At 38.4% G+C, this 27,751-nt stretch overlaps 14 protein-coding genes and 2 non-coding genes across 16 annotated transcripts; 6 read left to right on the plus strand and 10 right to left on the minus strand.

Annotated features, from left to right (window-relative positions):
- Positions 1–23: 23 nt before the first annotated feature.
- On the plus strand, positions 24–1,521 carry SPOG_00423 (RNA polymerase II subunit 3). Its single transcript, XM_013167932.1, has 3 exons — positions 24–127; positions 171–220; positions 270–1,521. Exons 1-3 carry the CDS (start codon positions 48–50, stop codon positions 1,031–1,033), a joined length of 894 nt encoding a protein of 297 aa, XP_013023386.1. The 5' UTR covers positions 24–47; the 3' UTR covers positions 1,034–1,521.
- Positions 1,479–3,594, minus strand: SPOG_00424 (anthranilate synthase component I). Its single transcript, XM_013167933.1, has 2 exons — positions 3,264–3,594; positions 1,479–3,061 (listed from the first exon to the last, which is right to left on the minus strand). Exons 1-2 carry the CDS (start codon positions 3,267–3,269, stop codon positions 1,604–1,606), a joined length of 1,464 nt encoding a protein of 487 aa, XP_013023387.1. The 5' UTR covers positions 3,270–3,594; the 3' UTR covers positions 1,479–1,603.
- Positions 3,595–4,195: 601 nt separating this feature from the next.
- SPOG_00425 (cytochrome c oxidase subunit VIb) lies at positions 4,196–5,453 on the plus strand. The gene is made up of 5 exons (XM_013167934.1): positions 4,196–4,687; positions 4,736–4,751; positions 4,819–4,844; positions 4,950–5,057; positions 5,123–5,453. The coding sequence occupies exons 1-5, from the start codon at positions 4,636–4,638 to the stop codon at positions 5,179–5,181; spliced, it is 261 nt and encodes an 86-aa protein (XP_013023388.1). The 5' UTR covers positions 4,196–4,635; the 3' UTR covers positions 5,182–5,453.
- Positions 5,454–5,721: 268 nt separating this feature from the next.
- Positions 5,722–6,929, plus strand: SPOG_00426 (ubiquitin/metalloprotease fusion protein). The gene has a single exon (XM_013167935.1). It carries the CDS (start codon positions 5,880–5,882, stop codon positions 6,717–6,719), a length of 840 nt encoding a protein of 279 aa, XP_013023389.1. The 5' UTR covers positions 5,722–5,879; the 3' UTR covers positions 6,720–6,929.
- SPOG_00427 (20S proteasome component alpha 2) lies at positions 6,834–8,339 on the minus strand. Its single transcript, XM_013167936.1, has 3 exons — positions 8,156–8,339; positions 7,940–8,043; positions 6,834–7,783 (listed from the first exon to the last, which is right to left on the minus strand). The coding sequence occupies exons 1-3, from the start codon at positions 8,268–8,270 to the stop codon at positions 7,265–7,267; spliced, it is 738 nt and encodes a 245-aa protein (XP_013023390.1). The 5' UTR covers positions 8,271–8,339; the 3' UTR covers positions 6,834–7,264.
- A 360-nt stretch (positions 8,340–8,699) lies between these two features.
- On the minus strand, positions 8,700–8,781 carry SPOG_16228. Its single transcript has one exon. It is a non-coding gene; the product is annotated as a tRNA-Ser (tRNA).
- Positions 8,782–10,034: 1,253 nt separating this feature from the next.
- SPOG_16229 lies at positions 10,035–10,149 on the minus strand. Its single transcript, XR_001203088.1, has one exon. It is a non-coding gene; the product is annotated as a 5S ribosomal RNA (ribosomal RNA).
- A 49-nt stretch (positions 10,150–10,198) lies between these two features.
- SPOG_00428 (uncharacterized protein) lies at positions 10,199–11,165 on the minus strand. Its single transcript, XM_013167937.1, has one exon. It carries the CDS (start codon positions 11,045–11,047, stop codon positions 10,514–10,516), a length of 534 nt encoding a protein of 177 aa, XP_013023391.1. The 5' UTR covers positions 11,048–11,165; the 3' UTR covers positions 10,199–10,513.
- A 530-nt stretch (positions 11,166–11,695) lies between these two features.
- Positions 11,696–14,534, plus strand: SPOG_00429 (Swr1 complex bromodomain subunit Brf1). Its single transcript, XM_013167938.1, has one exon. The coding sequence runs from the start codon at positions 11,948–11,950 to the stop codon at positions 13,775–13,777; it is 1,830 nt and encodes a 609-aa protein (XP_013023392.1). The 5' UTR covers positions 11,696–11,947; the 3' UTR covers positions 13,778–14,534.
- Positions 14,535–14,947: 413 nt separating this feature from the next.
- SPOG_00430 (ribonucleoprotein complex) lies at positions 14,948–16,309 on the plus strand. The gene has a single exon (XM_013167939.1). The coding sequence runs from the start codon at positions 15,041–15,043 to the stop codon at positions 15,839–15,841; it is 801 nt and encodes a 266-aa protein (XP_013023393.1). The 5' UTR covers positions 14,948–15,040; the 3' UTR covers positions 15,842–16,309.
- Positions 16,310–16,402: 93 nt separating this feature from the next.
- Positions 16,403–17,476, plus strand: SPOG_00431 (translation elongation factor EF-1 beta subunit). The gene is made up of 2 exons (XM_013167940.1): positions 16,403–16,560; positions 16,725–17,476. The coding sequence occupies exons 1-2, from the start codon at positions 16,481–16,483 to the stop codon at positions 17,284–17,286; spliced, it is 642 nt and encodes a 213-aa protein (XP_013023394.1). The 5' UTR covers positions 16,403–16,480; the 3' UTR covers positions 17,287–17,476.
- Positions 17,477–17,607: 131 nt separating this feature from the next.
- Positions 17,608–18,092, minus strand: SPOG_00432 (mediator complex subunit Med19/Rox3; the record flags this gene model as incomplete). Its single annotated transcript, XM_013167941.1, has 2 exons — positions 17,608–17,622; positions 17,691–18,092. The coding sequence occupies 2 exons, from the start codon at positions 18,090–18,092 to the stop codon at positions 17,608–17,610; spliced, it is 417 nt and encodes a 138-aa protein (XP_013023395.1).
- A 320-nt stretch (positions 18,093–18,412) lies between these two features.
- Positions 18,413–18,934, minus strand: SPOG_00433 (monothiol glutaredoxin Grx3; the record flags this gene model as incomplete). Its single annotated transcript, XM_013167942.1, has 2 exons — positions 18,413–18,851; positions 18,885–18,934. 2 exons carry the CDS (start codon positions 18,932–18,934, stop codon positions 18,413–18,415), a joined length of 489 nt encoding a protein of 162 aa, XP_013023396.1.
- Positions 18,935–19,247: 313 nt separating this feature from the next.
- On the minus strand, positions 19,248–20,785 carry SPOG_00434 (D-amino acid oxidase). Its single transcript, XM_013167943.1, has 2 exons — positions 20,642–20,785; positions 19,248–20,534 (listed from the first exon to the last, which is right to left on the minus strand). The coding sequence occupies exon 2, from the start codon at positions 20,489–20,491 to the stop codon at positions 19,448–19,450; it is 1,044 nt and encodes a 347-aa protein (XP_013023397.1). The 5' UTR covers positions 20,492–20,534; positions 20,642–20,785; the 3' UTR covers positions 19,248–19,447.
- Positions 20,786–21,092: 307 nt separating this feature from the next.
- On the minus strand, positions 21,093–23,015 carry SPOG_00435 (iron hydrogenase). Its single transcript, XM_013167944.1, has 2 exons — positions 22,793–23,015; positions 21,093–22,720 (listed from the first exon to the last, which is right to left on the minus strand). The coding sequence occupies exons 1-2, from the start codon at positions 22,892–22,894 to the stop codon at positions 21,212–21,214; spliced, it is 1,611 nt and encodes a 536-aa protein (XP_013023398.1). The 5' UTR covers positions 22,895–23,015; the 3' UTR covers positions 21,093–21,211.
- Positions 23,016–24,085: 1,070 nt separating this feature from the next.
- On the minus strand, positions 24,086–27,598 carry SPOG_00436 (AGC protein kinase Cek1; the record flags this gene model as incomplete). Its single annotated transcript, XM_013167945.1, has 1 exon — positions 24,086–27,598. One exon carries the CDS (start codon positions 27,596–27,598, stop codon positions 24,086–24,088), a length of 3,513 nt encoding a protein of 1,170 aa, XP_013023399.1.
- Between the last annotated feature and the right edge of the window lie 153 nt (positions 27,599–27,751).

The raw sequence follows: 27,751 nt of genomic DNA on the forward strand, positions 1-27,751 counted from the left end.
AGTATGCTTCGTGTCAAGTTGGCCTTGACCAGACATTCCAATAAAAAATGAATGCAGAAACGCATACAACAATTCGAAATATAAGTAAAAACTCAGTGGATTTTGTTCTCACAAACACTGATTTATCGTAAGTAAAGAAGCGGGAGGGAAAGTACGTTAACAAGTGCCAGAATTGCAAATTCTTTGCGACGCGTCGTTCTCGCAGAGATTCCTACTGTTGGTATGAGATAAAAATAGATCTAGATAAGAACAATTTTTAACAGAAAAAGCAATTGATTTGGTTGAAATCAACGTAAATACGTCTGTTATGCCTGATGAATTTTTAGCACATCGCCTTGGTATGATTCCTTTGAATAGTACCAACATCGATGAACCTCCACCAGTCGGATTGGAATACACAAGAAACTGTGATTGCGATCAGTACTGTGCTAAATGTTCTGTTGAATTGAACTTGAATGCCAAGTGCCTTGGTGAAGGTACTATGGAGGTATATGCAAGAGATCTCGTTGTGTCTTCAAACTCAACACTTGGTCAACCTATTCTCGCAGATCCTAAAGCTAGAGGACCCTTAATTTCTAAGCTTCGCAAGGAGCAAGAAATTTCTCTTCGATGCATTGCGAAAAAGGGTATTGCTAAAGAACATGCTAAGTGGTCACCAACTGCCGCTGTTGCCTTTGAATATGACCCCTGGAATAAATTACGGCATACAGATTACTGGTTTGAAAATGACGCTGACGCTGAATGGCCTAAGAGTAAAAATGCAGATTGGGAAGAACCTCCTCGTGAAGGAGAAGCAATCAATTACCAAGAAGAACCGAGACGGTTTTACATGGAAGTTGAGGGCGTTGGCTCAATCCCTCCCAACGAAATTATGGTTCAAGGTTTGCGGGTTTTACAAGAGAAGCTTGCGGTTTTGGTTCGTGATTTAGATGAAGAACAACCTGCTCAAATGACTGCTAATGAGATCCCCATGGATGAGAATCCGGAAATGAATTGGTCTCCTTATCAAAATGGAGGAGATGCTGCTTGGTAGTTTTACGATAAGAGAAGGCACACCTCAATTATCTCATTTCTACACTAACGTTTGTAGAAATTTCAGATGCAGGACTTGTATTATTATTTTTGACTTTTTATAAAATGTTTAATAAAAAGCTTGGACGCTTTAACTCATTTAATATTTCCCTCTTTTTTAGCCTTTGTTACTCCTTAGACTAACACTTTTTTTGGTTTCCTTCTTTGGAAATTTATTAGATAGCAATTCACATGGATACCCTATTTTCGTCTTATCTAAATTCGAATATATATCGGTCTTGCTGTTGTTCATTCATATACTTTATGGGTTGAGTGGGATACATAATAAACACATGGCGCACCATACAGCATGCTTTACATTGTTCCTGCTTTTTACAGACGGTAACATTTCTACATATTCTCTGTGTTTGTACTTGAATTACATTTGAAAATAGAATCTATGCTATTGAAATTTAAAATGAACTTCGAACATGTACTTTTATCAACTCTATATTATTATTGCATTGAAACTTCCTAACACTGAGCTTTTTTATTTTTATAACGTACTCATTCTTTACCTCATTGCTAGTATTTACTCATTTTGCGACTTCGCGTAAAGTTTTTCTGCTTCGTCAATTGCTGTAACGTTAGACCTGAGTTTATTGATAGTCTCAATATACTCAGCTTGCTCATCAGAATCAAACACGATGCCGCCGCCGGCTTGCAAATGTAAAACTCCATCCTTGTATACCATGGTACGAATAGCAATGCAAGTGTCCATTTGATCCTCTTTGTATCCCCAATGACCAACGGCACCAGCATATATACCACGCTTTTCCTTTTCTAAGCCAGCAACTAGTTGAATCGCACGCACTTTGGGAGATCCACTAACAGTTCCTGCAGGGAATATACTACGGAAGGCATCAAATCTGGTTTTTCCTTCTCTGAGCACGCCAGAAACCTGAGAAACCAAGTGCTGAACATGAGAAAACTTCTCAATTGTCATCAATCGATCAACATGAGTAGTATCCAAATTACATACGCGGTTTACATCGTTTCTTGCAAGATCTACAAGCATAACATGTTCTGCACGATCTTTAACACTGGAAAGCAACTCATTTGCAAGAGCTTCATCTTGTTCTTGAGTCTTTCCTCGAGGAACAGTACCGGCAATAGGATGGTTGATAATGCGGCCATCTTCCGATTTGACCAAGAGCTCAGGAGAGGCACCAATAATATCAAACTCATCACAATTAAGATAAAACATATAAGGAGAAGGATTGACAGTACGCAAGTGACGATACAAATTGAAGGGATGTAAGTCAGTAGGCCGAGAAAGACGCTGACTAGGAACGGCTTGGAATATATCACCTTGATGAATATGCTTTTTCAAAGTAGAAACAAAATTCTTGTAGCCTTCTTCGCCAGTGTTCGATTTGGCTTCATATCCAAGATGGATGTTTTTTTGTGGAGGTAGAGGAATTTCTGAAGCATCAAGTTTCTTGTGAATCATATTGATCTTGAACATTGCGGCTTCATAAGCTTCTTCGACAGGCCTTCCTTGATCGATGCAGATATGAGAGATGATTTTGACAGTTTGATAGGCATGATCAAAGGCAATCAAATCATCCGTCATGAAGAAAAGAGCCTCTGGTAAATTAAGAGTGTCTTGAGCAGGTACATTGGTAGTAGGTTCAAAGTACTTGATACAGTCATAAGAAACATAACCAACTGCACCACCACTAAAAGAAGGAAGACCTGGGACAGGAGCAACCTTTACCTCTTTCAACTCACGTTCGAGACGAGCTAAAGGATCTTCAAATCCATTGGCCATGAGCACTCTGTATGGACTACCAATGAAGCTATAACGAGACACATTTTCTCCCTGAGAAACACTTTCCAAAATGTAAGAATAGCGCTTGCCCTGAGAAAGCTTTAAATAGGCAATGGATGGAGTAAGCAAATCAGCAGGAATAACACCATAAATGGGAACCTTGGTAGCATTGTGTTCTTTAACAAGTTGCTCCGCTTGCTCTAAACTAGGGTAAATCTAACACGTGAATGTTAGTAAGACCATTCGCAATGCTAGATTGTTTTTTTTTTTTAAGAAGACACAAATATCCCAAGCCCTTTCATGTATAAAGTCAAGTGGTGAAATAGACAGTGGACGAAAGATACCGATCGAAACAAATAGTTCCGCCGGACTTCTATCGCTTTGGCTCTTGGCCATGAAAAGTTGAATAGATCCTTACCTTCATTGTATAACTAAAAGAAATTCCAAAACTGTACGAGAGAACGAGGTTTCGTCAAAAATAAACCCTTTACCAAAAAGTGCCTGAAATTTTTCCTGTAAAGAAGAAATGTTCAGCAAGAGCGAAAAAAAAATAAAAAAAGAAATAAAAGCGAGAAAATGCCCTGTAGAAGTAGCAAGTCCAATTGCTTAAAATGAGATTTGAAGAAGACAACTGACAAATCCAATGGTGTATTGCAGTAAATCACTCCTTAGAGTTCTCTATCCATGAGATGCATTGTTCATGTCTTAGTATGATATATGGGAAGAAATCGCTTCAGAGACTGTAAAGATCTTACAAAAATGCAAAGGAAGCTATTCATTCAAGAGCTTTCAATGACCACGGCGTTTTCTTTGGCTTTCTCTCGGATTGGAAGAGTGAATGAGAACGCAATTACGCCTTGAGTAAGATGATACTAGCTTTCGTGTGACGGGTAAGAAAGGAAACAGAAGTTCAGCATATGTTTTGCTTTTTTTATTCAGTACATTCCATTTACTTTCAGCATCTCTTGATTCTAGCTTACTGTTCTTCAATTACTTACTACCGAAGCACAAGGAAGTTTCCTTAGTAAACAATGGAGAATGAAAAACAATAAGAACGTATTGGCAAAAGCAAGTGCAACCGGTTTATGAAGATAGAATAAACGAAGGATGTGGATGGTGATGATGATGAGCATGACGATGAGGATAAGGAGAACCTGTATTCAGTGGATAGAAGTTGAAGCCCTTCGACCCAGTTGAAAGAAATGCAAGTGTGGCTGCCAATTGGATCCTGTGAAATGTTCTTTCTTAAAAAATAGTGTCATTTTTAGAATTGCAAACTTTAGAATCCTCTTCTATTTTGAAACATCCAAAAGTTCCAGGATGCAGACTGAGTTCACAGCCAAGCAGATCAACTTGTATCGGATAGGAACGACTTGAGATGTACAGAGGAGCTAAAGATTCCATCTTTTCTTGTTTTCTTTCTAAAGAAGAATTTAATAACGAACCCTCTGTTCCTACCTTTTTAAAGCAAGAGCGAGGTGCACAAGTCCTCTTCGTTTCACTCGGAATAAAGGAAGAAAACCAAAGAACTTAACAATCTCGTCTCAGAATTTCTGTCTTGGAGAAGCTTTGATCTATGTATGGGTATCCCGGTACGGAAATCAACAGCTCGTTCTTGAAAACAAAAAATACGAAAACATAAAGGATTTTTTAACGTGGAATAAAAGAAAATCAACAAGAGTTTTCGAAAGGTTCTTTTTTATCCTCAACACCCTTATTGTGTAGGCTTCTGCCTTGACCAACCTATCCTCTGCTAACTCCCCCTTCAACTCTTCTCTAAGAAAAACAAGATGGCTGAACAAGAAGAACAAGAAACTCCTCAAAGATTCACCTTTGGAACTGGTAAGACTTTTGTTAGGCTATTAAATTGATTTCTAACTTGGTGTTTAGTTGGTTTTGATGCAAGGTATATCTAATGTTAGAAAACACTTGAAGTTTGGAATGGAAATGACTAAACAGGACGTTTGTTTTAGATTCCCCAATACAAATCAAACGAAGCGTATGTCTTGATTGATTTAGAATGGTTAAGAGGCCGGATACGAAACGTTGAAGATACTTCCGCCCTTTTGCAGAATAGTAGAATACTAACTAACTCTTCAAATAGACTGCTTCCAAAATTACATTGATTATCATCGTTGCATTAACGCTAAGGGTGAGGACTTTGTCCCTTGTAAGCAATTTTGGCATGCTTTCCAATCCTTATGTCCTATGGGTATGTGAGAACGACTTCATTTTTTAATAATTCAAGCTATGTGCGGATAATTAACATGGATTTAGACTGGGTTGAGCGTTGGGATGAGCAGCGTGATAACGGTATTTTTCCTGTCGATTTGTAAATGAAATGACAATGTTGTTCGAAAGTACACCTTGGTAATGATGAGAGAACCGAATTTTTTGATAAAAAAAACGAAAAAAATTTCGAGCTTTTTTGTGCACTGTATAACGAAAGCATTTTCTATCAACAATCTCTTCTACATTTACCAAGGAGAAGAACCTTGCTACTCTCTTTGTCAAGAACTCCCCTTTCATTAGTCTATCAATTTTAGCTTAATGAATATCCTGAATATGATATTCAACACTTCTTTATACAAACTTCATTGAAAATCTGTGTAGTGATTGATTGATACAGCTTAGTCATACGTAGGCTAAGAGGTTTGTAATCTACGCAAATTGTAATCTTTGTTTGTCTACCATTATTATAAAAGCTTACTGATCGACTTGTTTATTGTTTCTTTCATGTATATTCGCTCGACTCACTAGAGACCATTTTATCACTCAACAATGCGAGTTAATTTTCTTTACGAAAGAATCCTCTAGAAAAAATATCCAACATTTAGTTTCCAGTATTGTGGCTATTCTTACAATTGGTAAGCAAACGCCTCTATCCTTCCACCATAGCTTAGTCATTCAAGTGTTACATTCCTTTAATATATCTCTTGTACTTTTGCTTGTATATTGAAGGTTTGCAAAATTTTTTGAAGAATAGAATTCATCCAACAGTGTAAATTTGTTTCTATACACTTGCTTTTCAAGTATGGAATTGCGATTTACGTACGCAGGAAATGTCACTTCACTTTCTTTTCATGAAGAAGATACTATTTGGTCAGCAAAAGAAAAATTGAGCCAGGAAATAGGATTTTCGCCAGATCAAATCAAGCTTCTTTATAAAGGGTCATTGTCAAACGAATCCAAGTTGCAAGATGTTGTCAAAGACAAGGCAAAAATTATGACCATTGTAAATAAAAATGCAAACTTGATCAACGAGACTATATCGCAACTCAATTCTCCTAGAAAAAATGTTGCCAGTTCTTATGCTTTGAAGCCAAAGAAACCTCGGTCGTCCCCTAAACAAGCATCCCCATACACATTCAATCAACTCCATGTGCTTGATTATCCTTTTAAAGACAGAGCTTTGAAATACCTTGAACGTCTGCGTGATGATGCCGGTATTCAACGAATTATGAATTCACATCAATGGACAGTCTCTCTGCTAACTGAAATGGATCCCGCAGAGCATACCCAACATGACTCGAAAACATTGGGTTTGAACCATAACCATGGTGCCCATATTGAACTTCGATTGCGGACAGATCAGTATGATGGGTTTCGAGACTACAAAACTGTGAAAAGCACACTTATTCACGAGTTGTCACACAATGTTCATGGAGAACATGATGCTTCTTTCTGGGAGCTCTTCCGACAACTTACCAACGAAGCAGATGCCGCTGACGTTATGTCAAAACCAGGTCGTTATGTGAGTGAACAAGCAACTTATACTCCTCAAATCGATGAAGCTACGGACGAAGATCAGAGAGACCACAAGAGAGATTTGCTATTAGCAGCAGCAGAACGAAGAAAAAATGCAAAAAATTAACTATTTTAAAGAATCCCTCCCGTGTGTTTTATGATTTTACAAAAAGAATGACATGTATAGATAGGATCGGTTACTAGTTGTTACTACTTCAATGAATAGATGATATATGGACAGATGGGCTTATGTATGTTAAACAAATATATAATAGATCAAAGCTTTCAATTGAGAATAGAGGGAATCGTAAATCTATCATATCATGGAAAATAAAGCTCAAGATAAAGCTACGCAAGCAACGTATCTCGAACATTCCTGAGCCACCCCATCAAGAAAAATAAAACGCATAAAGATATGATGCTACATAAGAGTCCCAACACGAAACGCCTTCAAACAAATGAAGAACAACAACAAAGTTGAAAGGACTAGGATCCTTATCCGGCATGAATTCATATACAGGTTGACTAGTGCAATTAGAAAGGATGTGTAGAGCAGGAAACGGAGAAGGAGAATGTAGGGTAATAGCGTCAATGCAAGCGGCGAAAGCGTAAGAGATTTTTTTATTAAGAAGAATCAAACAAAGGAAAGGCTTCAAAGAGGATACACCACGTTTATACTTGATCGAGGTAATCACGGATTTCAGATTCAGTCAATCTGTAAAAATGACCACCAGGGACACCCTCAATACCGCTTTCAGTGGGTCTGTTGGCGGCGATAGCTATTTCAATGCTGTCTTCATTTAACTCGCCTTCAAACGTTTCTTTCAAGGCAAGAATAGCAGTATGGACAGCATCATCCAATTCAATCTCATTGTTGTAGCGTTTCTCTAAAAAGGTCTTAGCAGCTGTAGAAGACTTGCCAATGGCCGTAGCTTTCCAAGCAAAGTAAGTGCCAGAGGGATCAACTTGGTACAAAGCAGGGCCGTTTTCGTCCATTCCGGCAACTAAAAGACTGACACCAAAGGGACGAACACCACCAGATTGAGTTGACTCTTGCATCACAGAAGCAATTTCTTGGACAAGGATTTTCGTGGGTGGGTATGCGTTAAAGACATTTTTGTAAGCAGTTTGGGCGACCTTTCTAGATTTGTCTACAAGAACACGGAAATCAGGACCCATTCCACTGTAAACCTGTTGAACAACATGTTAGCAACTATAGATATAGAAAAAAAAAAAAAAGTTTAAACTAATTTTCCATGCAAAATTTATGACTCTTTCATACGAAAACTCACGCAGAGCTCCGTTTAGCTTTTCTGCAAAGAAAAGAATATCCAGTCCTGTCCTTACCATTCCAATATCGGGAGTGATTTTACAAACTTTCTCTAAAGAACTTCCAATAGCCAAATCCGTAGTAGGTTTCTTTTCTGTAGCTAAAACAACTCCATTTGTAGCTAAAACAATGCATTAGCATCCTCTGTCCCATATACACATTGACAAAGTCAAGTAATTCTCATTATAAAGCTCCATAGCTCTTCTACTAAACTGAATATCAAAATTATTTACCTTTGATACCAACTGACGTGACACCAGCATTTACAGCATTCAATGCATATTCAATCTGAACCAGTTTACCGTTAGGGGAAAAGGTAGTCAAGGAAAATGCGTATTTGTCCGACATGTCAAAAAATCGTAAAGATTCCCTTAAAAAGTCTAAATGCGTGAGTTTGGTGAAGGAAGAGTTTTCTGATTTCTTTTGGGGTAAGCCAGAACGTATATCTTCTCCTTCACTTTTCTTTGTTAAATTACATAGCGTACTTTACGGAGCGTTTACGAGTCACCTTGCCCTTCACTAGTAAATAAACTTGTGTAGTGGTAGTTCTGGGGGATAAATCAAAGGAGTATATTTATGTAAGAAAGGATGTTGTGAATGCAATCTTGTTCCTTTGGTCCCTCTGCTCATAGACCTTTAAAATACTTGTCATGGCTGATTGCTTCTTCTCGAAAAGTAGAATTATCCCAAATGGAGTAACGCATGCTTTCATAAACAAGGCTTTTTGTAGTAATTGTATTTTTGTTTATTCATTCACGAACAGCTAAAAAAGAAAAACGACACCAGCAGGATTTGAACCTGCGCGCGGAGACCGCAATAGATTTCTAGTCTATCCCTTTAACCACTCAGGCATAGTGTCATATGTTGAAGTTAAAAAAAACAAACCAAATTTATAAAAAATTGTATTTTGTTTACCTCTTTTTATGAAGTTATTTGATCTTGTTTCAGAACATAAGAAAAAAAAACTTAATGTATTGAAGATAAATTTTCTATATATTTAAAAATAAACAAGTTACCTTTGGTCAAGGAATGCAACGTTGAGCGATCCTCAAATAAATAAACAAATACAACTAGAAAAGCGGCCTAGCGACAAAGAGCTACTCGATTTGCCCTAGGATACTTTTGGAATTACTTGTGACGTCTCACTTATTGACGAAAACACAATGCTGGATTCCCTGAGAAAAGGACCAACCTGTTTTTAGAAAGAAGCGAATTGTCTTTCATACCCAGATGCAGCTCTTCATCTTTTGGTTAAATCAATTCTACTCGATTCGTTATTGGAACACAGACCCAAAAGCTTGTTGAAGGTCGACAGATTCAATAGCACTATTGAGAGAAATGATTGAGTAAGGAATGCAAGCATCCTTTGAGTCTGTTCTCAATCCCTCCTATCTCATGGTCGTTGCTGAACGGACGAATTCAACACGTACGTAAATAAAAATAGCAGATACGATACAGTCTCTTGCATGTTGCAGTTGCATTTTAGGATAGAAACAAAAATCAAAAGCACAATAACCTTGCAGGAGAAGACTATGAATTAAAAAGGGAATTAAAAAAGGAAAGGACCAGAACAAAAGAAAAGAAAAGAAAATTAGAAAAAAAAAGGGAATCAGAGGAACCGAACTCAAAAAAAGATTGGCGAAAACACCAAGAACAAACAAAAAAATAATCCTTTTTTCTAGAGATGCAAAAGGAATATGGATTTAATGGGACATGAACTTGATGGCCAATAAGAATAACTTTTGATGGAAGTTCAATAGAGGAAAACGGTAACAAAATGACTGGGAAGCAGTTTCGTAAAGCATTTGATACATCCAAGGATACTCGTTTCATCTTTGCTACTCTAAACTGAATTGAGATCCTGTTTAGCATTCCTTCATATGAAGCGAAGCTCGGGAGTTTAGAAAGAATGCTGTTTGGAATGCTTCTGAAATGCATATGTTTGCCTAATCGAAAAGGACCAAAACTCTACCTCAATTTACACCTGTTCAGGATGTATGTTTGTTTACACATCAAGTAAACAAACATGAAACGAGTGTAGAAGACCATCCACAGGAGAATAAAAAGATTAATCTGATATCTTTTAAATGGTAAAAATAAAACAAAAAGAGAAGCCTACAGCACCCCGGATTCCCATGTTGTCTCCAACCATAGTACTAACGAGGCCCTCAGACGCTTAACTGCAGTGATCGGACGGGAACTGGTGTTTTCGCCTAGGTATGGCCGTAGACGTTTCAGACAAATAGGAAAAATAATATATACGTTAGGCTGTATAGGTAACTTTCATCAATATACCTTTCGAAATTTATAGGATTCCTTGTTTACAGCATCAATTGTATTTATTTGCATAGAAACTTTAAAATTAAATTGCTACTTACGTTACTGAGAAAAACGCTGAAACCGCTTTGCCTAACAATGACAATGGTTTCTATGCATCCAAACTATTATCATAAGAACAAAGCGAAAAAGAGAGGGGAAGTGTTATGTATACCAGAAAGATAGAAAAAGATAAAGAATAGATCATAACAGTTGATCATCATACCAGAGGCCATGAACGCATGGCAAGGCAAATTTACCAAGTAGAGGAAAGACTAATGTTTATAAATACGATTTACTAAATCCTGATATTGGTTTTGAGCTAGTTCAGCGTACCTATTCACAGAGGTTTCAGTATTTTGAAGGGTTTGGCGAGTTTGCTGACACAGTTGCTCTCGGCGTTCACGTAACGCAGGGAAGCGGGTCTCAGTAAATACTCCCAACTTTCTTGAAGTCTTTGGAAAACAATAGACAAATGTTCCAGCAGTCGCCAAAGTAGTGACAAGCCAGCGAGTAGGGGCAATCCTATTCCTAGCAAAAATATTTCCTGCCATACCACCAACCGCGACATAGGCAATTCCAGGAAGCTTCCTTTCATCTGAAGAAAAGATTTCTTGCTTAGCGATGGAGAGTGTTTTACGTTCTTTCGACAAAATCCATCCAAATGCGTTCTCCAATTTCAAGCCTGCAAATCCCAATGCACAATAGACCTTGGAACGACCATCATGAATACTATCCGCCAACCAAGGAAGGTCATTTTTCAATTCCTGGTTATTTTCCACTTGTTCTTCTTGGTAATAATACGACATATTTGTAAGTTGGTTTTGGGAATTGTTGGTTCCTTGCCGGAGACAGGAATAGTGTAATAAGAAGACACTATGAAGCTCGGTAAATTCCACTATAGCGTAAATAAATGAAGGAAGAAGAATACAGCTTTATTCATGAAGCATTTATGATAGCAAGAAGAAAAAGAAAGTCAAAGAGGTAAAAAGGTACAAGGTCGAGTTCTTTTTCTACTTTTCTCGTAGGCAAAGGAAGTTACTCTTACAGAATATCCTCAATGGATATTCATAATTTCGTTTGATATGATTTGCTTTCTACAAAGTGCAAAGAATTTCCAAAAGTTCGATAAAGTACTGGTTTTCTATATACATATGGACTTTCCTTCTATTTTAATGTCGAGTATTTCTTTCTACGTAAGAATTGGAATTATCCAAAGCAATATAGCAAGACAAAAGTGTAATCAAAGCAGCTCTTGAATCGATAGTTCTCAATAAAAAATGACTTGAAATGTCTGAAACAATTGCTACACTTCAATTCTTTCAAAAGAAGTACTACGTAAAGATTTGTCATGTTTATTTACTAACGATAAAACAAAGAATACGTTAGTCGATTTATACAATTGTAACGCATTACCCTATACAGCTTGGAGCAATTTCTTTAGTAAGACCAACCATCTAGCGTATGCATAGTAAAAAGAAAGAGCCAGAAAAAGATAGCCGAGAAAAGCAAGGCAAAATCGCAGTTCATATTTTACACTTCTAAAAGGAACATTTCCAGGGAAATAAGACGCATTTCTGTATTTTTTTTAAGAGAAGAGCCTAGATTTTTCTCAAGCGTCACGTGACTTGTTTCGGTTGTGCTGACACCTTGGATTTTGAACCTGTCCTTCGCCAACCACAACATTATTGCTGGGATCGTACCAGAACATGAGCGGCGAGTCGCACGGTAATGATGTCAAATCCGAATCGAATGAAGAACAATTTTCTATGGAAACTGAGGCCGTAAACGATGATAATAGCGGTTCAGAACCGTCGAAATTCCCAGTAAAAACAGAAGAAAGAAATACTAGTTCAAGGAAACGAGATGTTTCCGGGAAACAGGTGAATGAAATCGCTGAACCGCCGAAAGACTCCGTGGTAAAATCAGAAGAACCTTCTGAATCCCAGTTCCAAAGTCTATCGCAATCCCAGGAACCGGTTGAGAAAAAGCAGCGAGGGGAAGGAATGCCTCCTGCTCAACAAAAGTATTGTGCCGCGATTGTTCGTCAGCTCAAGCGAACCAAAGATTCAGCGCCTTTTCGTGCCCCAGTAGATCCCGTCAAACAAAATGTTCCCGATTATCCCAACATCATTAAACATCCCATGGATTTAGGAACCATTGAGAAAAAAATAAACAACCGCATATATTCCTTACCGCAAGAATTTATCGATGACATGAATTTGATGTTCTCTAATTGCTTTTTATACAACGGTACGAATTCCCCAGTCGGATCCATGGGTAAAAGCTTGCAGACGGTGTTTGAACGCCAATTGAAGCAATTACCCGATCCTGATCAAGCACCGGCTCCGGTGTCCAAAAAACCCAAGCAAAAGGCATCACCGGCTCCTGCTGCTGTTGCAGCGGCCCCAACATCCGCCGCTTCTACGCGAACTCGAAGGAGCTCATCTGTCTCTTCCGCGTCTCGTCCTTCCATTTCTTCGGCTCCTCCTTCTACCATTCCCTCGAATACTACTCCACCGCTTATTGAAGGCAAGCCGAGACGCCGAAAGAACAATTCTCAAATGCGGTACTGTACAACAATATTAAAGGAACTTTATAAGCGACAGTACGAACCGTTTGTCTTCCCTTTTTATCAGCCAGTAGATCCAGTGGTTAGTGATTGTCCCGATTATTTCGACGTTATAAAGCATCCGATGGATTTGGGTACTATTCAAGCAAAACTTAGTAAAAACGAATACGAAGTTCCCGATGAATTTGAGTCAGATGTACGATTGATGCTTGAAAACTGTTTTACGTATAATCCTCCTGGAACTCCCGTTCATCTTATGGGCCGGCAACTTGAGAATCTGTTTAATGAAAAGTGGAATGCTCGTCCTAAGTATGATGATGCCACTCTTGTTAAGCAACAAGCTGCTGAGACAGCTGCCTTATTATATGAGAATGGCGATGAAGATGCTTTTCTATCAGAAGAAGAAGTTAACGGTGATAAATTTGCCGCCGTGGATAAACAAATTTCTATGCTCCAGGACACTTTAGAAGCTATGAAAGCAAAGAAGATGAAACGCATGCGTAAGCCTCGGCGCCGTGACTCTAATAAAGAGTACGGCCCTATCACATATGCTATGCAAACTGAGTTGGCTGAGAGATGTAATTATTTAACTGCAGAACAGCTGTCCGCAGTTGCTGAAATTTTAAGAGAAGAAATGCCTTGGTTACGGGATACCGATGAAATTGAAATTGACGTTGGAAATATGAAGCCAGAAACTTTTCATCGCATTTATCGGTTTGTCTGTAAACCTGAAGCAACTTCCTCTGATCCTCCTTCACCTACGTTGATGCCATCCAGACACGAGAAAAAGAAAGGCCGAGTGCTATCTGAAACTGAACAAGCAGACAAAATTCGACGTTTACAGCAGCAATTGGATCGTTTTGCTGGCAAAGCGTCCGATACACCTACAGGACATTCCCAAGAGTACGATAGAACATCCGAATCTGCTGAAAGCGATCATGAAAGTGAGAGCAGTGAGTCAGATTAAAAGGTCATGTTCGTTCGTCTAAGCACAACTGGATCCTGCCAAAAAATGCATTTGTTTGTTTACTCTGGGGAAAGCGAACAAATGTTTGTTGAGCGTTGATTATGTTATATATAATTAATATGTTTAATAATAGGAACCGTCTTTATGGTTTATTATGTTCATTCAGTTGAAGAACGTTATAAAGCCATGAAGTGACCCCTCGCCATCTCCACATTAGCAAAATTGCTAAATACGATTTTGATGAAACAATACCCTAAAGTTGTACAACTTCAGCTGAAGCTTTATGAGTTTGAATCCATCTGCTCATAAAATGGAAGCTATCGTTTTACTTAGGGGAGAGAAATCAGTTAATTTTTGTCCAATTCACAACATTTGCCTAATATGTTGTACTGTTTATGACTTTTTTTTTCTTTCGTGTATAATGTCTTTTCTCCTTGATGATTGAATATCCCTTTCAATCTATTCCCTGATGGTATACCAATCAGTTTAGCAAGAGGCTTTTTCTTGTGAAAGTTTTGTACGTTTCATGTCGCTCTTTTCCGCCCTTTACCGCATACATTGTGCTTATTGTACAATATAAATATCAATTACTCTGTCATTTTTGTTTATAAATTCACTGTAAATAAATATTAATGTTTTCATTTCAGAGTGTAAACTAGATACACCATATTTTTCTTGTGGAAACAATGATTATCATACGAAGTATATAAATAAGAAATATTACAACTTAATCGTTAACACTATATTCTGTCACGGGAAAATACTCCGTATAGTAAGAAGAGTGTGAGTGGAATACAGTTGTAATTGCTTTAAATGTCAAGCCGAATATTTTAAAATAAGTTACTAAATATCTGGAGTGAAATATCCTTAGTAAGTCCTTGGTGATACAAATGAATATGTTATCGAACAAGTTTATTAGCTCTGCCAGCAAAATCTTCCTAACTGAAGATTTTGTCTGAGAAGAACGGGCGTTTTATATAGTAATCTAAAACTAGGGTTTAACAAACAATAAAGCTTAATTAATCCTTGATAATTGTTTAATCTTTCAGTCTGTTTGTTCATTAACATTAATATACAGTAATATACTCCATAGCATAATTATTGCCAAATGGTTTATAATATATATTAGGGATTTGCTCTGACAGCATCTTGTGAGCGGTTCGAATCATGGTGAAATCAAATTTCAGGGGAAAATTGGTAAGTGTTTAGACACGTTGGAAAAGTTGCGCAGTGCCAACCTCAGAGATTCACAAATAAGCAATTATGGATGCTTCATCTGAGCAAGTAATTCGGCTAGAAGAAGGACAAGATACAAATGCATTATTTGAAAAATGCTTAGGATGCTCTGACGTTGGAATCGTTTCTGGTACTGTTCGAAACATGGATGGAACCATGGCCGCGGAGCTTGTCCGAAAATTAGTGACAGAAATTTCATCACAGATGCGTCCTACCATGGCTATTTGGTTGCATTGGATTATTGTGACTCACGGTGGATATTTGGCCAGTGTCCAAGATTTACAAGAACCACTGAATGAATTGCACGCCAAGCTGATACACGGCGGAGATCTTCTTATGAAAATTTCAGCGCTATCAGGAAGATTAAGTATGGTACTTGGACAGGCTGAGATCCGAGAGTCTCGCCGATTAGATCAAGAAGAAAGTAGTGAGGAGGAAAGTGAATACGAGGATGGACAAAATTCTGACTATGATATTGAGGTAGTGGACGAGAATGAAGATGAATTGGATGAAAATGAAGATGAGGAAGATGCCGCAGCTGCAGCAGCAGAAATTACGAACCAGAACCTTGATGAAGATAAGGTAAACGCATCTCTTTCTCCCGATGCAGAGTTGTCCCCTAGAAGAAGTTCTCGACGAGAACAAAAGAAAGATCACTTAGGTGATGAAGAAGAAGAGGAAGAAGAAGATGATGATGAGCCAGCATTGCATGAAGAAGCAACTGATGAATCCGAGTCTGAAGCAGAAGTGGAAGCTGCTAGACCTACTCCAATACGCAAGGATATTCGCTCCGAAAGTCCAAGAAAATCTATGCGCAAATCTAGGTAAAAGCAGATTTCCCGTGTTGTTAAGACAGCTAGTGGAAACAGTTTTTTGAACCAGTATTTTAATTTGTTGTTAAATTTTTTGAAAAGAACGAGACTGAAACACCTAGAAACTTAGCTTTTGGAATGCTTTCATAACAAGCGGTATAGAGAACAAAAGCGAAAGTTTTGTAATACGACTTTTCGTCTGTCGACGGAAAAAAGTTAACGATACGGTGATTTCAAAAAAGGATTTCAATTGTTTATGGATCTAATTTATTTCAGGTTTAGATGTACCATAGGTTTTGGGTTTGGCTAATAATACTGTTTGGTTACTATAAATTTTATTATTAAGAATTGCCTATGTAAACGTAAAGACGCTTGTTGTTTAACCTGTACTGCACTTGAATGCAAACTTCAGATCCAACAAATACTTTCGCATCATGTATTACTTTTGTCTTCATTCTTTTACATATACGTTTTACGATTTGCAATACGACCTATAAGGCTTCGCTAGGTAAGCGGTATCTATCTATAACGATGCGAAACGTATTGCCTGACGAATTAGCAAAATTAATTAAAAAATAATTTTTTATTTTACGCTACAAAGCTAGTTACCTGTCCAGCTCCGAAAATTTTTTTCTTGTCAACAACCAACTACAAAATGGGTTTCACTAATCTCACCTCCGACGCTGGTCTTAAGCAACTCAACGACTACTTGACTGACAAGTCTTTCATTGAAGGGTAAGGAAACTTTTATGGAGCCATTTTCAAGCATAGGAAAATTCAAAGAAAACTCGACATGTTTCGTATTGACTCGGTTCTCAAAGTTTGTTCGGAACGATGAAAGTTTCTAATGAATAAAAATGGCGATTTCGCTATGCAGAGATAGCTAACATTGGATTTAGTCACGCTGCCAGTCAAGCTGATGCTGTCGTCTTCAAGGCCGTTGGTGCTTCTCCCGACGCCGAGAAGTACCCCAACGCTGCTCGTTGGTACAAACAAATTGCTACCTACGACGTCGCCGCCCTCCCTGGTACCGCCAAGGAGCTCTCTGCTTATGGCCCTGCTGAAGGAGCCGCTGCTGAGGAGGATGACATTGATCTTTTCGGCTCTGACGAGGAAGATCCTGAAGCTGAACGTATCAAGGCTGAGCGTGTCGCTGAGTACGAGAAGAAGAAGTCTCACAAGCCCAAGGCTGTTCAAAAGTCTCTTGTTACTTTGGACGTTAAGCCCTGGGATGATGAGACTCCTATGGATGAGCTCGAGAAGGCTGTCCGTGGCATTCAAATGGATGGTCTCTTGTGGGGTGTCTCTAGACTTGTTCCCGTCGGTTTCGGTGTTAACAAGTTCCAAATCAACTTGGTTGTTGAAGATGACAAGGTCTCTTTGGAAGCTCTTCAAGAAGAACTTGAAGGTTTGGAGGACTATGTCCAATCCACTGATATTGCTGCTATGTCCAAGTTGTAAGCTCGTTCCCTACTAGTAGTAATGCATAAGGACGAAGATGAAAGATTGGGTATATGCAGGAATGGTCAAATAACAATCGATTTATAAAATTATTAAATTGTAAGAATGATTGTAGCGAAAAATAAACATGAAGAATGGTAAACAGTAATAATGAAGTATCAATTATTAGGAAGCAAGGATGTTTTATACTAAGTCAGGTAGAATAACTCTGATAGATGAACGAGAAAACACAATAAAAAAAAAAGCTAAAGAAATATCACAAACTTTTCATAATTGAAAATTAATATGGACATGATTGTGAAATCATCAAAAACTGACCAGCTAGGCAATCGCCAGCTAAACAAGATAAAAACACTTACTGAGGTCCCAGTTTTATCCTTTATTCAAGATCTTCTTAAGCGTACAGGGCTTTTAGGCTGTGAAGAATCCCGACTGCCAGGGCCGATAGGTGCATCGCTGTCTAGGCCAAAAACTTTCGGGTTGAAACCCGGAAGGATGCCCGGTTGAACTTGGCTAAAGGCTCGAATAATCTGCTCTTCGTCGATAGGGACGTCTTCCATGATAGGATTAACGAGCCATTGTTTTAGTGTGTCGTCTTTAATAATTTCATTTTGCCCGGGCAGATCTTGAATGTATGCCTTGTACGATCGACGCATTTTCCGTTTATTTCCATGCTCATCAATGCGTCCAACCTTCTTGGCAAGCTCCGTAAGACCATAGAGTTCTGTCAAGTTCTCATGCGGCGATGGCTTTACAGGTTGAAACTGTGTACTTCCTACATAGTGATACTTAGGTGATTCCGGCATATGCTAATGAATTAAAGTCTTTTAACAAAAAAATATAAAAAATTCCGACTTTTGCAAAGAAAAAATCTTCAATGCTGCTAGATATGAATAATTCCTTTGTAGAGGTTGTTAATGGTACGAGAAAATGTAGTAGTCATAGCATAAGTGAAATTGCATTGCTTTTATGAAATGTGGGCGTCGGATTTTAGGAAGGAGATAATGAAATAAGAAGAAATAATCAAAAGAAATTGAACCCCAGTGAAGACTGGAATCGTCGACACTTGTGTATAGACGAATAAGACGAGTGTGTGAAAGTTAAGTTCAAGCCAAAGAATTAATGGTTAGGCCTGCTGAATGGGTACAACTTTGACTTGATTGTATGTCCAACGATCTAATTCGCCTTGGACTTCATTCTCGCGATATAACTTTTGCAAGTCATCGTATCCACCAATGCTATGTCCACCGAAAAAGATATTCGGAAGCGTAGAAACATCACTGACAGAAGACAACCACGAGCGCAATTCATTTATGTAGGTGAACTCTGTGACTTCGACGATGACAGGAGCAGGTTCCGTGGTGAGTGTTTCTGTCAACATGGACTTAGCTGCCGAACTGTATGGGCAACCTGGACGACTAAAGACCATGACGGGATTTTCAAGGAAAACTTGAAAATCCTTTTCTTCTTTCGCATCTTTGCTCGGCAATTTAATTTTGAAGGAAGACGAAGAAGGATGGCTTTGCGCGGCAAGAGGACTCGACGAGTTTTTTGTTAGCGGTATACTAAGAGGTGTATGTAGAAATAATTGAAGAAACAATAAGGTAATGAGTATGGATACACATAGGATAACCTTTGGGTTCAGCATTGTGGATATTCAAATTGGGCAATTTTCGCAGAACGTAACTCGTAAGATATGTATGAATGAAGAGATAACCAAATGAACTTATACAAAAAATTTTAGATGCCGATACCGCTCGAAAGATGAAGTCTTCTTACTGTTTACGGTGGATGGGGTGTGTAGAAAAATGAACGACACATCAGAAAATTTAGATGAAGCAAGCCGTTATTCAAGGAAGACTGCGAAAGGCTTTCCTTTCTTTTCTGTTGAGGGCTTGTCTTTACTTTGGGGGTGTTAGCACATCAGATATTACTTTTTACACTGCCATCTCTGCAAGCATAGAAACAATAGTATATATTATATTAACGATGCGATTGTTTAATTATAGAAGAATGTAACACTTAAGTAGGAAAGGTCATGAAAGTACTGCAGATAAGTAAAATAAAAGAGAAAGCGACTAAGGAAATAGCGTATGAAGTTATAAAAAGTAAAAGGTAAGAGTTGACAAATAACATGAACAATTGAGTACTGCATCGTAATTTAAGCAAAGTTTATAAAGGGAAGGGCCAACAAGACTGAATCGAAGGCCATACCATATCCTGCTTGATAACCAGTACCAGAGGCACCATAGTCATGAATCAAAGGGAATTTGGTCCCTGGAATGAAATCCAATTCTACACGAGCACCCCCGTTACGAGAAGGGCGGAATCCGACCGCTTCAAATATGATCTTTGCAGCTTCGGGACCTTGGTTATGAAACAGTTCTGGCATGAGAGTAGCAGTACGCTTTAATATATCTTGAGTATCTTCAGGATGAATTTCACGATCCCAGTTGCCCTTCTGCATAAAACCTCCTAAAACGACACCACCATTGAAAGGACGAGGAATGATGTAAGTATCGGAACCAATACCATTACGGATTCTCGTTTCTTTGATATGAGGAGCGTCGACACAGACGATTTGGCCGCGAGTAGGATACACGTTTTGATCTTCTACTCCTCCAAGTGTACAAGCCCAAACGCCTGGACAGTTAAAGACTACATTTGGATTAGGAACAAAATTCAGGACGTCGCTAATATGTTTGATTTCTTCCTTTATGATGGTGACCCCAGAATCTTTGACAATATTGTATATGAAGTTTAGATACTGAGGAACATTTATAAGAAACGTAGTGCCCGTGTGGCCATAAATGCATTTTTCAGGAAGCTCTTCCTTCGGGATGACTCTATAATTTTTTACATAAGAAGTCCAAGAGCCAAGCTTGTTATGATTAGGCTCATAATCCCACAGCTCGCGAAGATCAGCAAAGACGACACCTGAGTCCTTTCGAGTGTTCGCAAGGTAAGCAAGACGATTGTAGGTAATCTTGTCCCAGCGCAAGGCTTTATCATCTCCACTTGAGATACTGCAAAAATTTGCTCCGGCCCATGGTGAAGTGTAATCGACAGAACGATCTTCAGGTGTATATTTGGCGATAATTTTAATACGAGGACCCAATCCGAAATCGCAAAGGATCCATGCTGTTGTAAGTCCAATCACCCCAGCTCCAACGATTGCAATATCCTGTACTTGTCGTGCTGACATAGTGTAAGAGTAAAAATATTAACTTTAGCTCAAAAATATAATACTGAAACGAAAAATTAATTAGTTCCTACATTCTTGAAACTCGAATCCCTTGCTCACTTTGTTTATTTATGTACCCAGACTTTACTCAAAGTAACCTTTATGACTTACCCAGAATTCTTGGAGGAAAACAATGTGCGAATATACGCTGCTTGGCTGAAGTCAATAATTGCTGTATTGTTGTTTTTATATTGAAGTAAATTGTAAAGGTTGAATCCTTATCGACGGGTATTTCTTTATATCTGCGGAACCCAATGGTATAACATCCAACTGATGACTTATGATAGCGTTCAAATCATTATCGTTGCAGTGCAAACAGTTTGGTGCATTTGGTGAGGCTTTACGAACATAACTACACAAGTTGTTTTTTCCATACTGTGAATATCAAGTACTTCGAGGAAGCCAATGTAAGCTTCTGCTTCTCTTACACACTAACAAATGTGATTTAAGACATCAAGCAAAGGTCATCAGTTTTTGATGAAGGGCTTTCTACAATTCAGTCCCAATTGCTTTCATAATCATTGAACAGATGTGACTGGTTACTTTCACGTACTCAGGTACCTTTTACTACACACTTTTATAAAAAATATGATGCTTCAATCCTTATACTATTAATAATCATTAAATCATTCCCACATCCTAGATCCCCAAAAATTAACAGATGTTCTGTTATTTTTTTTTTTACCACTTATTGGCCAGCAATAAGGGATTAGACAAATCCGTTTCCACTGATCGGTAGGTCGCTTGCAAATAATTTGGAGCCAGCTGTGGATCTCGAATCCATTGCTCAAGAATATCATTTACAAAAGAACGATCAACCTCTTTTTTACCAGGAGAATAGTACAGAGATTCCACTTGGTTCATCCATTCCCGACTGGCCAAAATCCGTTCACCAGAGGGAAATGGAAGCTGACCACCTCCATTGATACAGCCTCCTGGACACGCCATAACCTCAACATAGTCATACTGTCGATTCCTCTGTTGTATTTTCTGAGAATCGTTCTTCATCCTCCGTTTCAGTAATACTTGTCCTCGACGATTGGAGTTCTTCCCATTCACTTTGCGTACCAAATTCTGAATGTTTCGAAACCCATAGCAGGTAGACATTGTCAACAAAGTTTCATCGCTTCGAGGATCTCGTAATATGTATTCGGTTAGATCACCGTTTTGGTCAACCTTTGTAACGAATGAGTTAGCATCATGAATACCAAAGAGCATTTCAGCTGCATAAGACATAACGTAGCTCATATATCCACCAGAGCTAGAGCCACCCTGTTCTTCAAACGTCAATCGTGGATACCAAGCTGGTAACACCTCATTCGATATTTTGTAGGGAATCCTGTTCTTTACGATGCTTCTTGGATCCAAATCCAAATACTTGAACATCTCAACAATCTCTTTTGGTGTCAATACAGCATCCACGTCTCGAACACCATCTTCGGAAAACTCATCACGACTTGCTTCTAGCTTTTTGTCAAAACAAGGCATAAGGCTCAAATGCCAAACTTGCTTGCGTTCCAATGAATATTGTTTGCTCGCCCAATCTTTGAGTAGACGTCCACATGCTTGTTGTGGTGAACGTACTCGAGATAAGTGCGGAATGAGTGCTGAGTGTGTTTTCTCAACGTAACAAATCCATCCTGGGCAAGATGATGACAGCATTGGCAACTTTGCATGTGCATCCGGCTTTGAAGAGGCGACATTATTTATGGAGTCTTTTTGTAGGTCGGACGAATTCAAACCAATAGCTTTCTCACTTCCATTTTCAGATGAATTTTCTTGTTGTCTTTGCTTCCATGACTCACAAAACTCCAATGCGCACTGCTGTAAAACAATTTCCCGAGCTGCATTCGTATCCAACACGGTACAGAATCCCAGTTTCCCGACAAAGACCATTTCCAAAACATCTTGCATTTCTTGTAACGACAGACCATAATATGCAGCCAAGTTTGCACGTACCTGGGGACTTGAAGAAACGTAAAATAACTCTTGGTCGTCTGTTCTGGCATCCAATTGTTTCAGCACTTCCTGATATGACTGCAAATTTACCAACACCGTTTCTGCCGAAGTGATGCATCCACTGCAAGCCAAGCAATCATTCAATGAGATGCTCGCTACCTCTAATTCCTTCGACTCTCCTGTATCTTTGGTAACTTCGAAATAAGAGTTTCCTTGAACTTGAATTTCGTTCTAATAACAATCTATTAGCCCTTTGTTTCTTGAAATGCCTTACTCGCTTCCATTCACGTTTGCTATACTTACATCTTCATGACTTTTTTCCGACTTTTTTACTTCAGCTGGCTTGATGCAAACAGCTCCTGGGTTCAAAAAGTCATTTAGATCATTTTCTGAAAGTTTAGCCATGCTTCAAAATGATCTTAATGCTTGGTTTTTTCCAAGTTTAAATCTTTCCTAAGGGGCAAGGCCTCCTTGATATGAGTAAACATAATTTGCCACATTGGATAGCCGTATCTACTTTTCCGCATTCTATCACGCTTTAAGCATAATTTGTAATCAATCATTAGATGTCCTTATATTCCTTTTTTTTCTAATTCAGCTGGCATTCTGTAGTTGCAATGTTTTGAATTTTTAGTAATTGATAAAGCTTTATTTGAATGCAATGTACTTATAATACTTATATTAAATTTTCTTTGAAGTCTTGTGATATTTTCAAATGTGGAAGATTACTACTTTTAATTTTTAGTACTTTATCAATGACGGACGTTCTTAACGGTTTTTTGGTTTTTGTTTTGTTTTTATTTTTTTTATTACTTTTTTTTGGGAAATTCAGAAAATATCATCCCGAGCTTTAGAACATCATGATTTCAGTAGCTGGTTTCATGAGAACTAGCTTGACAGGAAATGGTCACATAACAGATGTCTCTGAAGATCAAGATATATGTAATCAAAGTCTACAAGAGGACATGATTATTTTAATAAATGGAACTTTCCAATTATTTTCAACCAACTATAAGAAAAGCTTCCTAAAAGATCTATTAGTTGCTTTTCATGAAGCAACTCCTTTTGCAATTTTTTGAATATATTCTAATTTAGTATGTAACAGTCGAATGAACAAAAAGGACGCATAAAAGGAAGATTAAAAAATTGAAACAAACAAGTAAACAGAAAAGATGGCTTTGTTATACTGAATAGAAACTCAATGAAAAAATACTGGAAATGTTGGGAAGCCTCAACATTTCAGCATGAATGAAATGAATGAAGGTAATAAATACTATAAACACAAAGACAACCATACAAAAGAAAAAGGAAAGTCAGTCTTGGAACAATTATCAGGAGAATTGCCGATAATACCAGCGACGGTTTCCTTTATAACGTCGCTGATTATGTCCTATAAAATGGCCAACAAATGTGTAGCCTATCGATAAATAAACGGAAATAGATACCACTGAAGGGCTGTATCACTTCCAAAATAAGTCAATCTATGCCTTTGATACTTGACTTTAATATTGTCTAAATAAAACCGATAGAATTTTTTTTTTTTTCGAAAATTTCAAATGCTTTAAACTATCCACCAGAGTAAACTTCCTTGAGTATCTAGGGATCTTCTTCATCATCGAACTGGAGACCATTAAAGTAAGCAACCATTCTTGTATGGTTCAAGTCATTTGCGCTTTCCGTGGAACTCGTATCCAAGGAAAACTCGTCCCTTGATCGGGTTCCTACAGGCGTCTCCATGCCAGCAACTGAAGCACGGCGAGATGTATGTTCGCTTAAATAAGAATTCGACGTGTATCTATTTTTGAAATTTGTCATATACTCGTGCATATCTTCGATGGAAGCTTCCGTAGGTGTGTTATTTTGATGCTCCTTCTTGAGCTTCTGGATGGTACTCCGATTGGCTTTGTCTAAGATTTCTAAATTACGATAGCTGAAACTCCCAAACTCTGGTGCCGAATCTACGGTATTACTTCTCATTCGATTTTTCCTTTCACTCAATTTAAGATGCTGAGGAATTGAAGAAGCAATAGTTTCAGAGAGAGGTTCTTTGTGACGAGTTTGCTCAGAAGGCTGCGTGTAGTAACGACTATAGTCAAGCTCATCTAATCCTCTAGAATCAAAATAAATTGTATCATCAGGCGCAAAAGGTTTCGGAACAAAAGGAGGTTCCTCGTTTACTACATTGTCCCAATTGACACCTCTAAAAAATGGATGCGATTTAACCTCTTCTACTCCTCCCGCTCCCAGTCTCTCAGATGGTTCCATACACAGCAAGCGATTAATTAAATCCACAGCATCGCCTAACTCATGAAAGTTAGTGTTGCTAGGCCATGCAATTCTTCGAGCGATAATGTTCTTAAAAATTTCAGTTGGGCTATCTGCATTAAAGGGAGGATAGCCAAAAAGAAACTCAAATAGAACACAGCCTACAGACCACCAATCGCTTGCTTTAATCCCAGGATTACCTAAAATAACTTCAGGGGCAATGTAATCTGGAGTCCCAATAAATCTCTTAAAGGAATCATCATTTTCAAGAAAAGGTTGAATCTTAGGTGAATCAGTAGCTTGATTTCGATTGTCATCATTACTATTAACAGCATTAGACTTCCTACCAGCAAGGAGTAAATCTTCGGACCCGTTTTCAAGGCTAAAACTTTGAGAAGCAAGTCTGATACTTGTTCCATCTAATGATAGTAATCTTTCATTGAGTGTAGGACGTTTAGGCGACTCCGAAGCACCCACAGAATGTGTATCTAACAAAGATGAAGCAGTACTTAATGAGAGGTCCGACAAAGAACCCGTACATTCTGCTAAATTAGGTGCAAAGCTCGACTCACTATCAATCCTGTTTTGCCTATTCAGATACCCCACTCTGCTTAATCCGAAATCCGTTAGCTTGAGGTGGCCTGATTGAGCAATCAACAAATTTTCTGGTTTGATATCACGATGAACAATTTCTCTGTTGTGTAGAGCACCCAAGCATAGAACGATCTCTGCTAAGTACTTATGAATCCAATCTAATTCTAGCACGCCCATTGTTTTCAAAAGCGATCCGCAATCACCTCCATTTAAATATTCCATAACAAGATAAAGATAATCTCTAGACTGAAATGTATAATACAATTTAGCAACAAAAGGAATTTCTCCTTGAGCCATTAAAATGGCACGCTCAGCTCGCACATTCACCACCTGATTTTTAGCAATCATATCAGATTTCTTTAGAATTTTGACGGCGAAGTAATCACCGGTCGTTCTTTTTTGGGCCAAATAGACAGAACCAAAGGCACCCTTGCTAATTGGTTTGAGAATTTTGTAATCATTAATCGAAGGATTATGATGAGTAGCTGAAGGCAGAATTGTATGTATGCGAGGAGATGGAGAGGGAAGTCGTAAATCCTTTTCAGATAGGTTATTCGACCGTCCACGTGAATTCAGCGATGTACGAGCGTTTAGCGATAAGCTATGACCTGAAGCATCAGAAGCCAAAAACCGAGGACTGGAATTTGGAGACAAGAACCTCGATTCTTCAAACTTGTGATCAGAGCAACATGGCTCTGACACTTTGAGACGCTGAAAAGGTGAATGAATGTCAGGCACCTCATTCACCGGAGCAGAACAACAATCGGAATCATGAGTGAAGCAATACGGATGGCATTGTGTAAGTAGAGAACATGAGGAGGACCTAGAAAGATCTGAGTTCGAATCCGAGTAAGGTGTAAATTCAGTATCATGTTTGAATTGTGGATTAATTTCTTTAACTGCATTTACATCGACTCCTGGGGCAGCTATAGTAGGAGCGTCTAATGTTAGACCCTCCACGTAATTTGAGTCCTGCAACGACGACAATTCAGAAACAACATTATCAATCACTTCTTGAACATGATAGTCTACTTCCAATCGAATCCGCTCAGAGTAGTACACAGCGTTCTTTAGACGGGTAATTCCAATAACTTTCATATCGAATGCATTTCTTAAATCTTTCCAAAGATTTATAACTGCCTGCGAGCAGTTTTGAAGAGAGGGTGTGAAGTTTTGCAATTCGTCTGTAGAAACTTCTGACTTAGGGGATTGTAACCGAAGAGATTCCACATCACTGAAATTTACAATGACTTTCACGGGAGGTATGCTTATGTCTATAACCAAGTTCAGATAGTATGTTATTTGATCCAGGAAGGCGGACAAGAAGGAGACGGAGAACTCATTTCTTGCATCCTTAGGAATGGATAAAGATGACATGTCATAATCAGGATATAAAATCAACGGTTCATCTTTATAAAGTGGAATTAAAGAAGGGTTTTCGAATAATTCATTTTGGATCTGTAACAAGGTAGATCGAAAATAAAGCAGAGAATCTTGGGCAGATTGTACAATAGATTCAAAAGTGCTGGTAATTAAGCAAAGCTTAGAATGAACCTCAAAGAACCATGACTGAATATTTCTTTCGCAAATTTGACAAAACTCGGGCCGCGGAAGAGGTAAAGACTGTAAATCACCAGTTTTAAAGAACGATTCACGCAAGGAAGATAAATACTGGTCGAGAAGACCAGCGCTCAGACCAATGACTTCCAATACCTTATTTGCGTATAACTTCGAGTCTATAGTGTTATTGGTAACGGGGTGAGCCACCCACATTGTATGGACAGGCGTATTTGTATGAGAGTTACGAATCAAAATACCTACTGCATCAAATTGCTCAACAGGAAGGTCACTGTCATCGTAAGTGAGAGGGGAAGTATGATTAGGTGCATGAGGGTGCTGTGTAAGAGAAATTCTCGAAGGATGTTTCAATCGAACATGATAGCTATGAGAATCATCTTCTAACAGACATTTTGCAGCTTTAGTGAACGCATCCAATCCGGTTTTACCCAAAAAATCTTTTACTGAATGGCCAACAACTTCGTCCTGAGGAACATTTAGTAAATCAGAAGAGTTCTCACTAACGAATTGAAAATTTCCCGATAAATCAAGCTCGAAAGAAACGGGATGATGGGAACTTTCGAAGGAATTGCCGTTCGTTAGAGAAGCCACGCTACATTCTTGCTGTTCATTTGAAGCTTGTTGAGAATCGCTGAGGGGTTCAGATGTGCCACAAGCAGTAATTGGCTTCATTGACACTCAAAAAAGCCTTGAATTATGCTGTACTCTTAATCATAACCAAATAGCAATAATTATCCACTATCGACAAAAGCCTGTGTAATTTATTAAAAGTTTTTTTTTTTATTCTTTCTTAATCCTCGTAAGCAGAATAAAAGCTTTGAATAA

The sequence above is a fragment of the Schizosaccharomyces cryophilus genome (genome assembly GCF_000004155.1).
Source record: "Schizosaccharomyces cryophilus OY26 unplaced genomic scaffold supercont4.3, whole genome shotgun sequence".
In the NCBI taxonomy this organism is placed as follows: domain Eukaryota; kingdom Fungi; phylum Ascomycota; class Schizosaccharomycetes; order Schizosaccharomycetales; family Schizosaccharomycetaceae; genus Schizosaccharomyces; species Schizosaccharomyces cryophilus.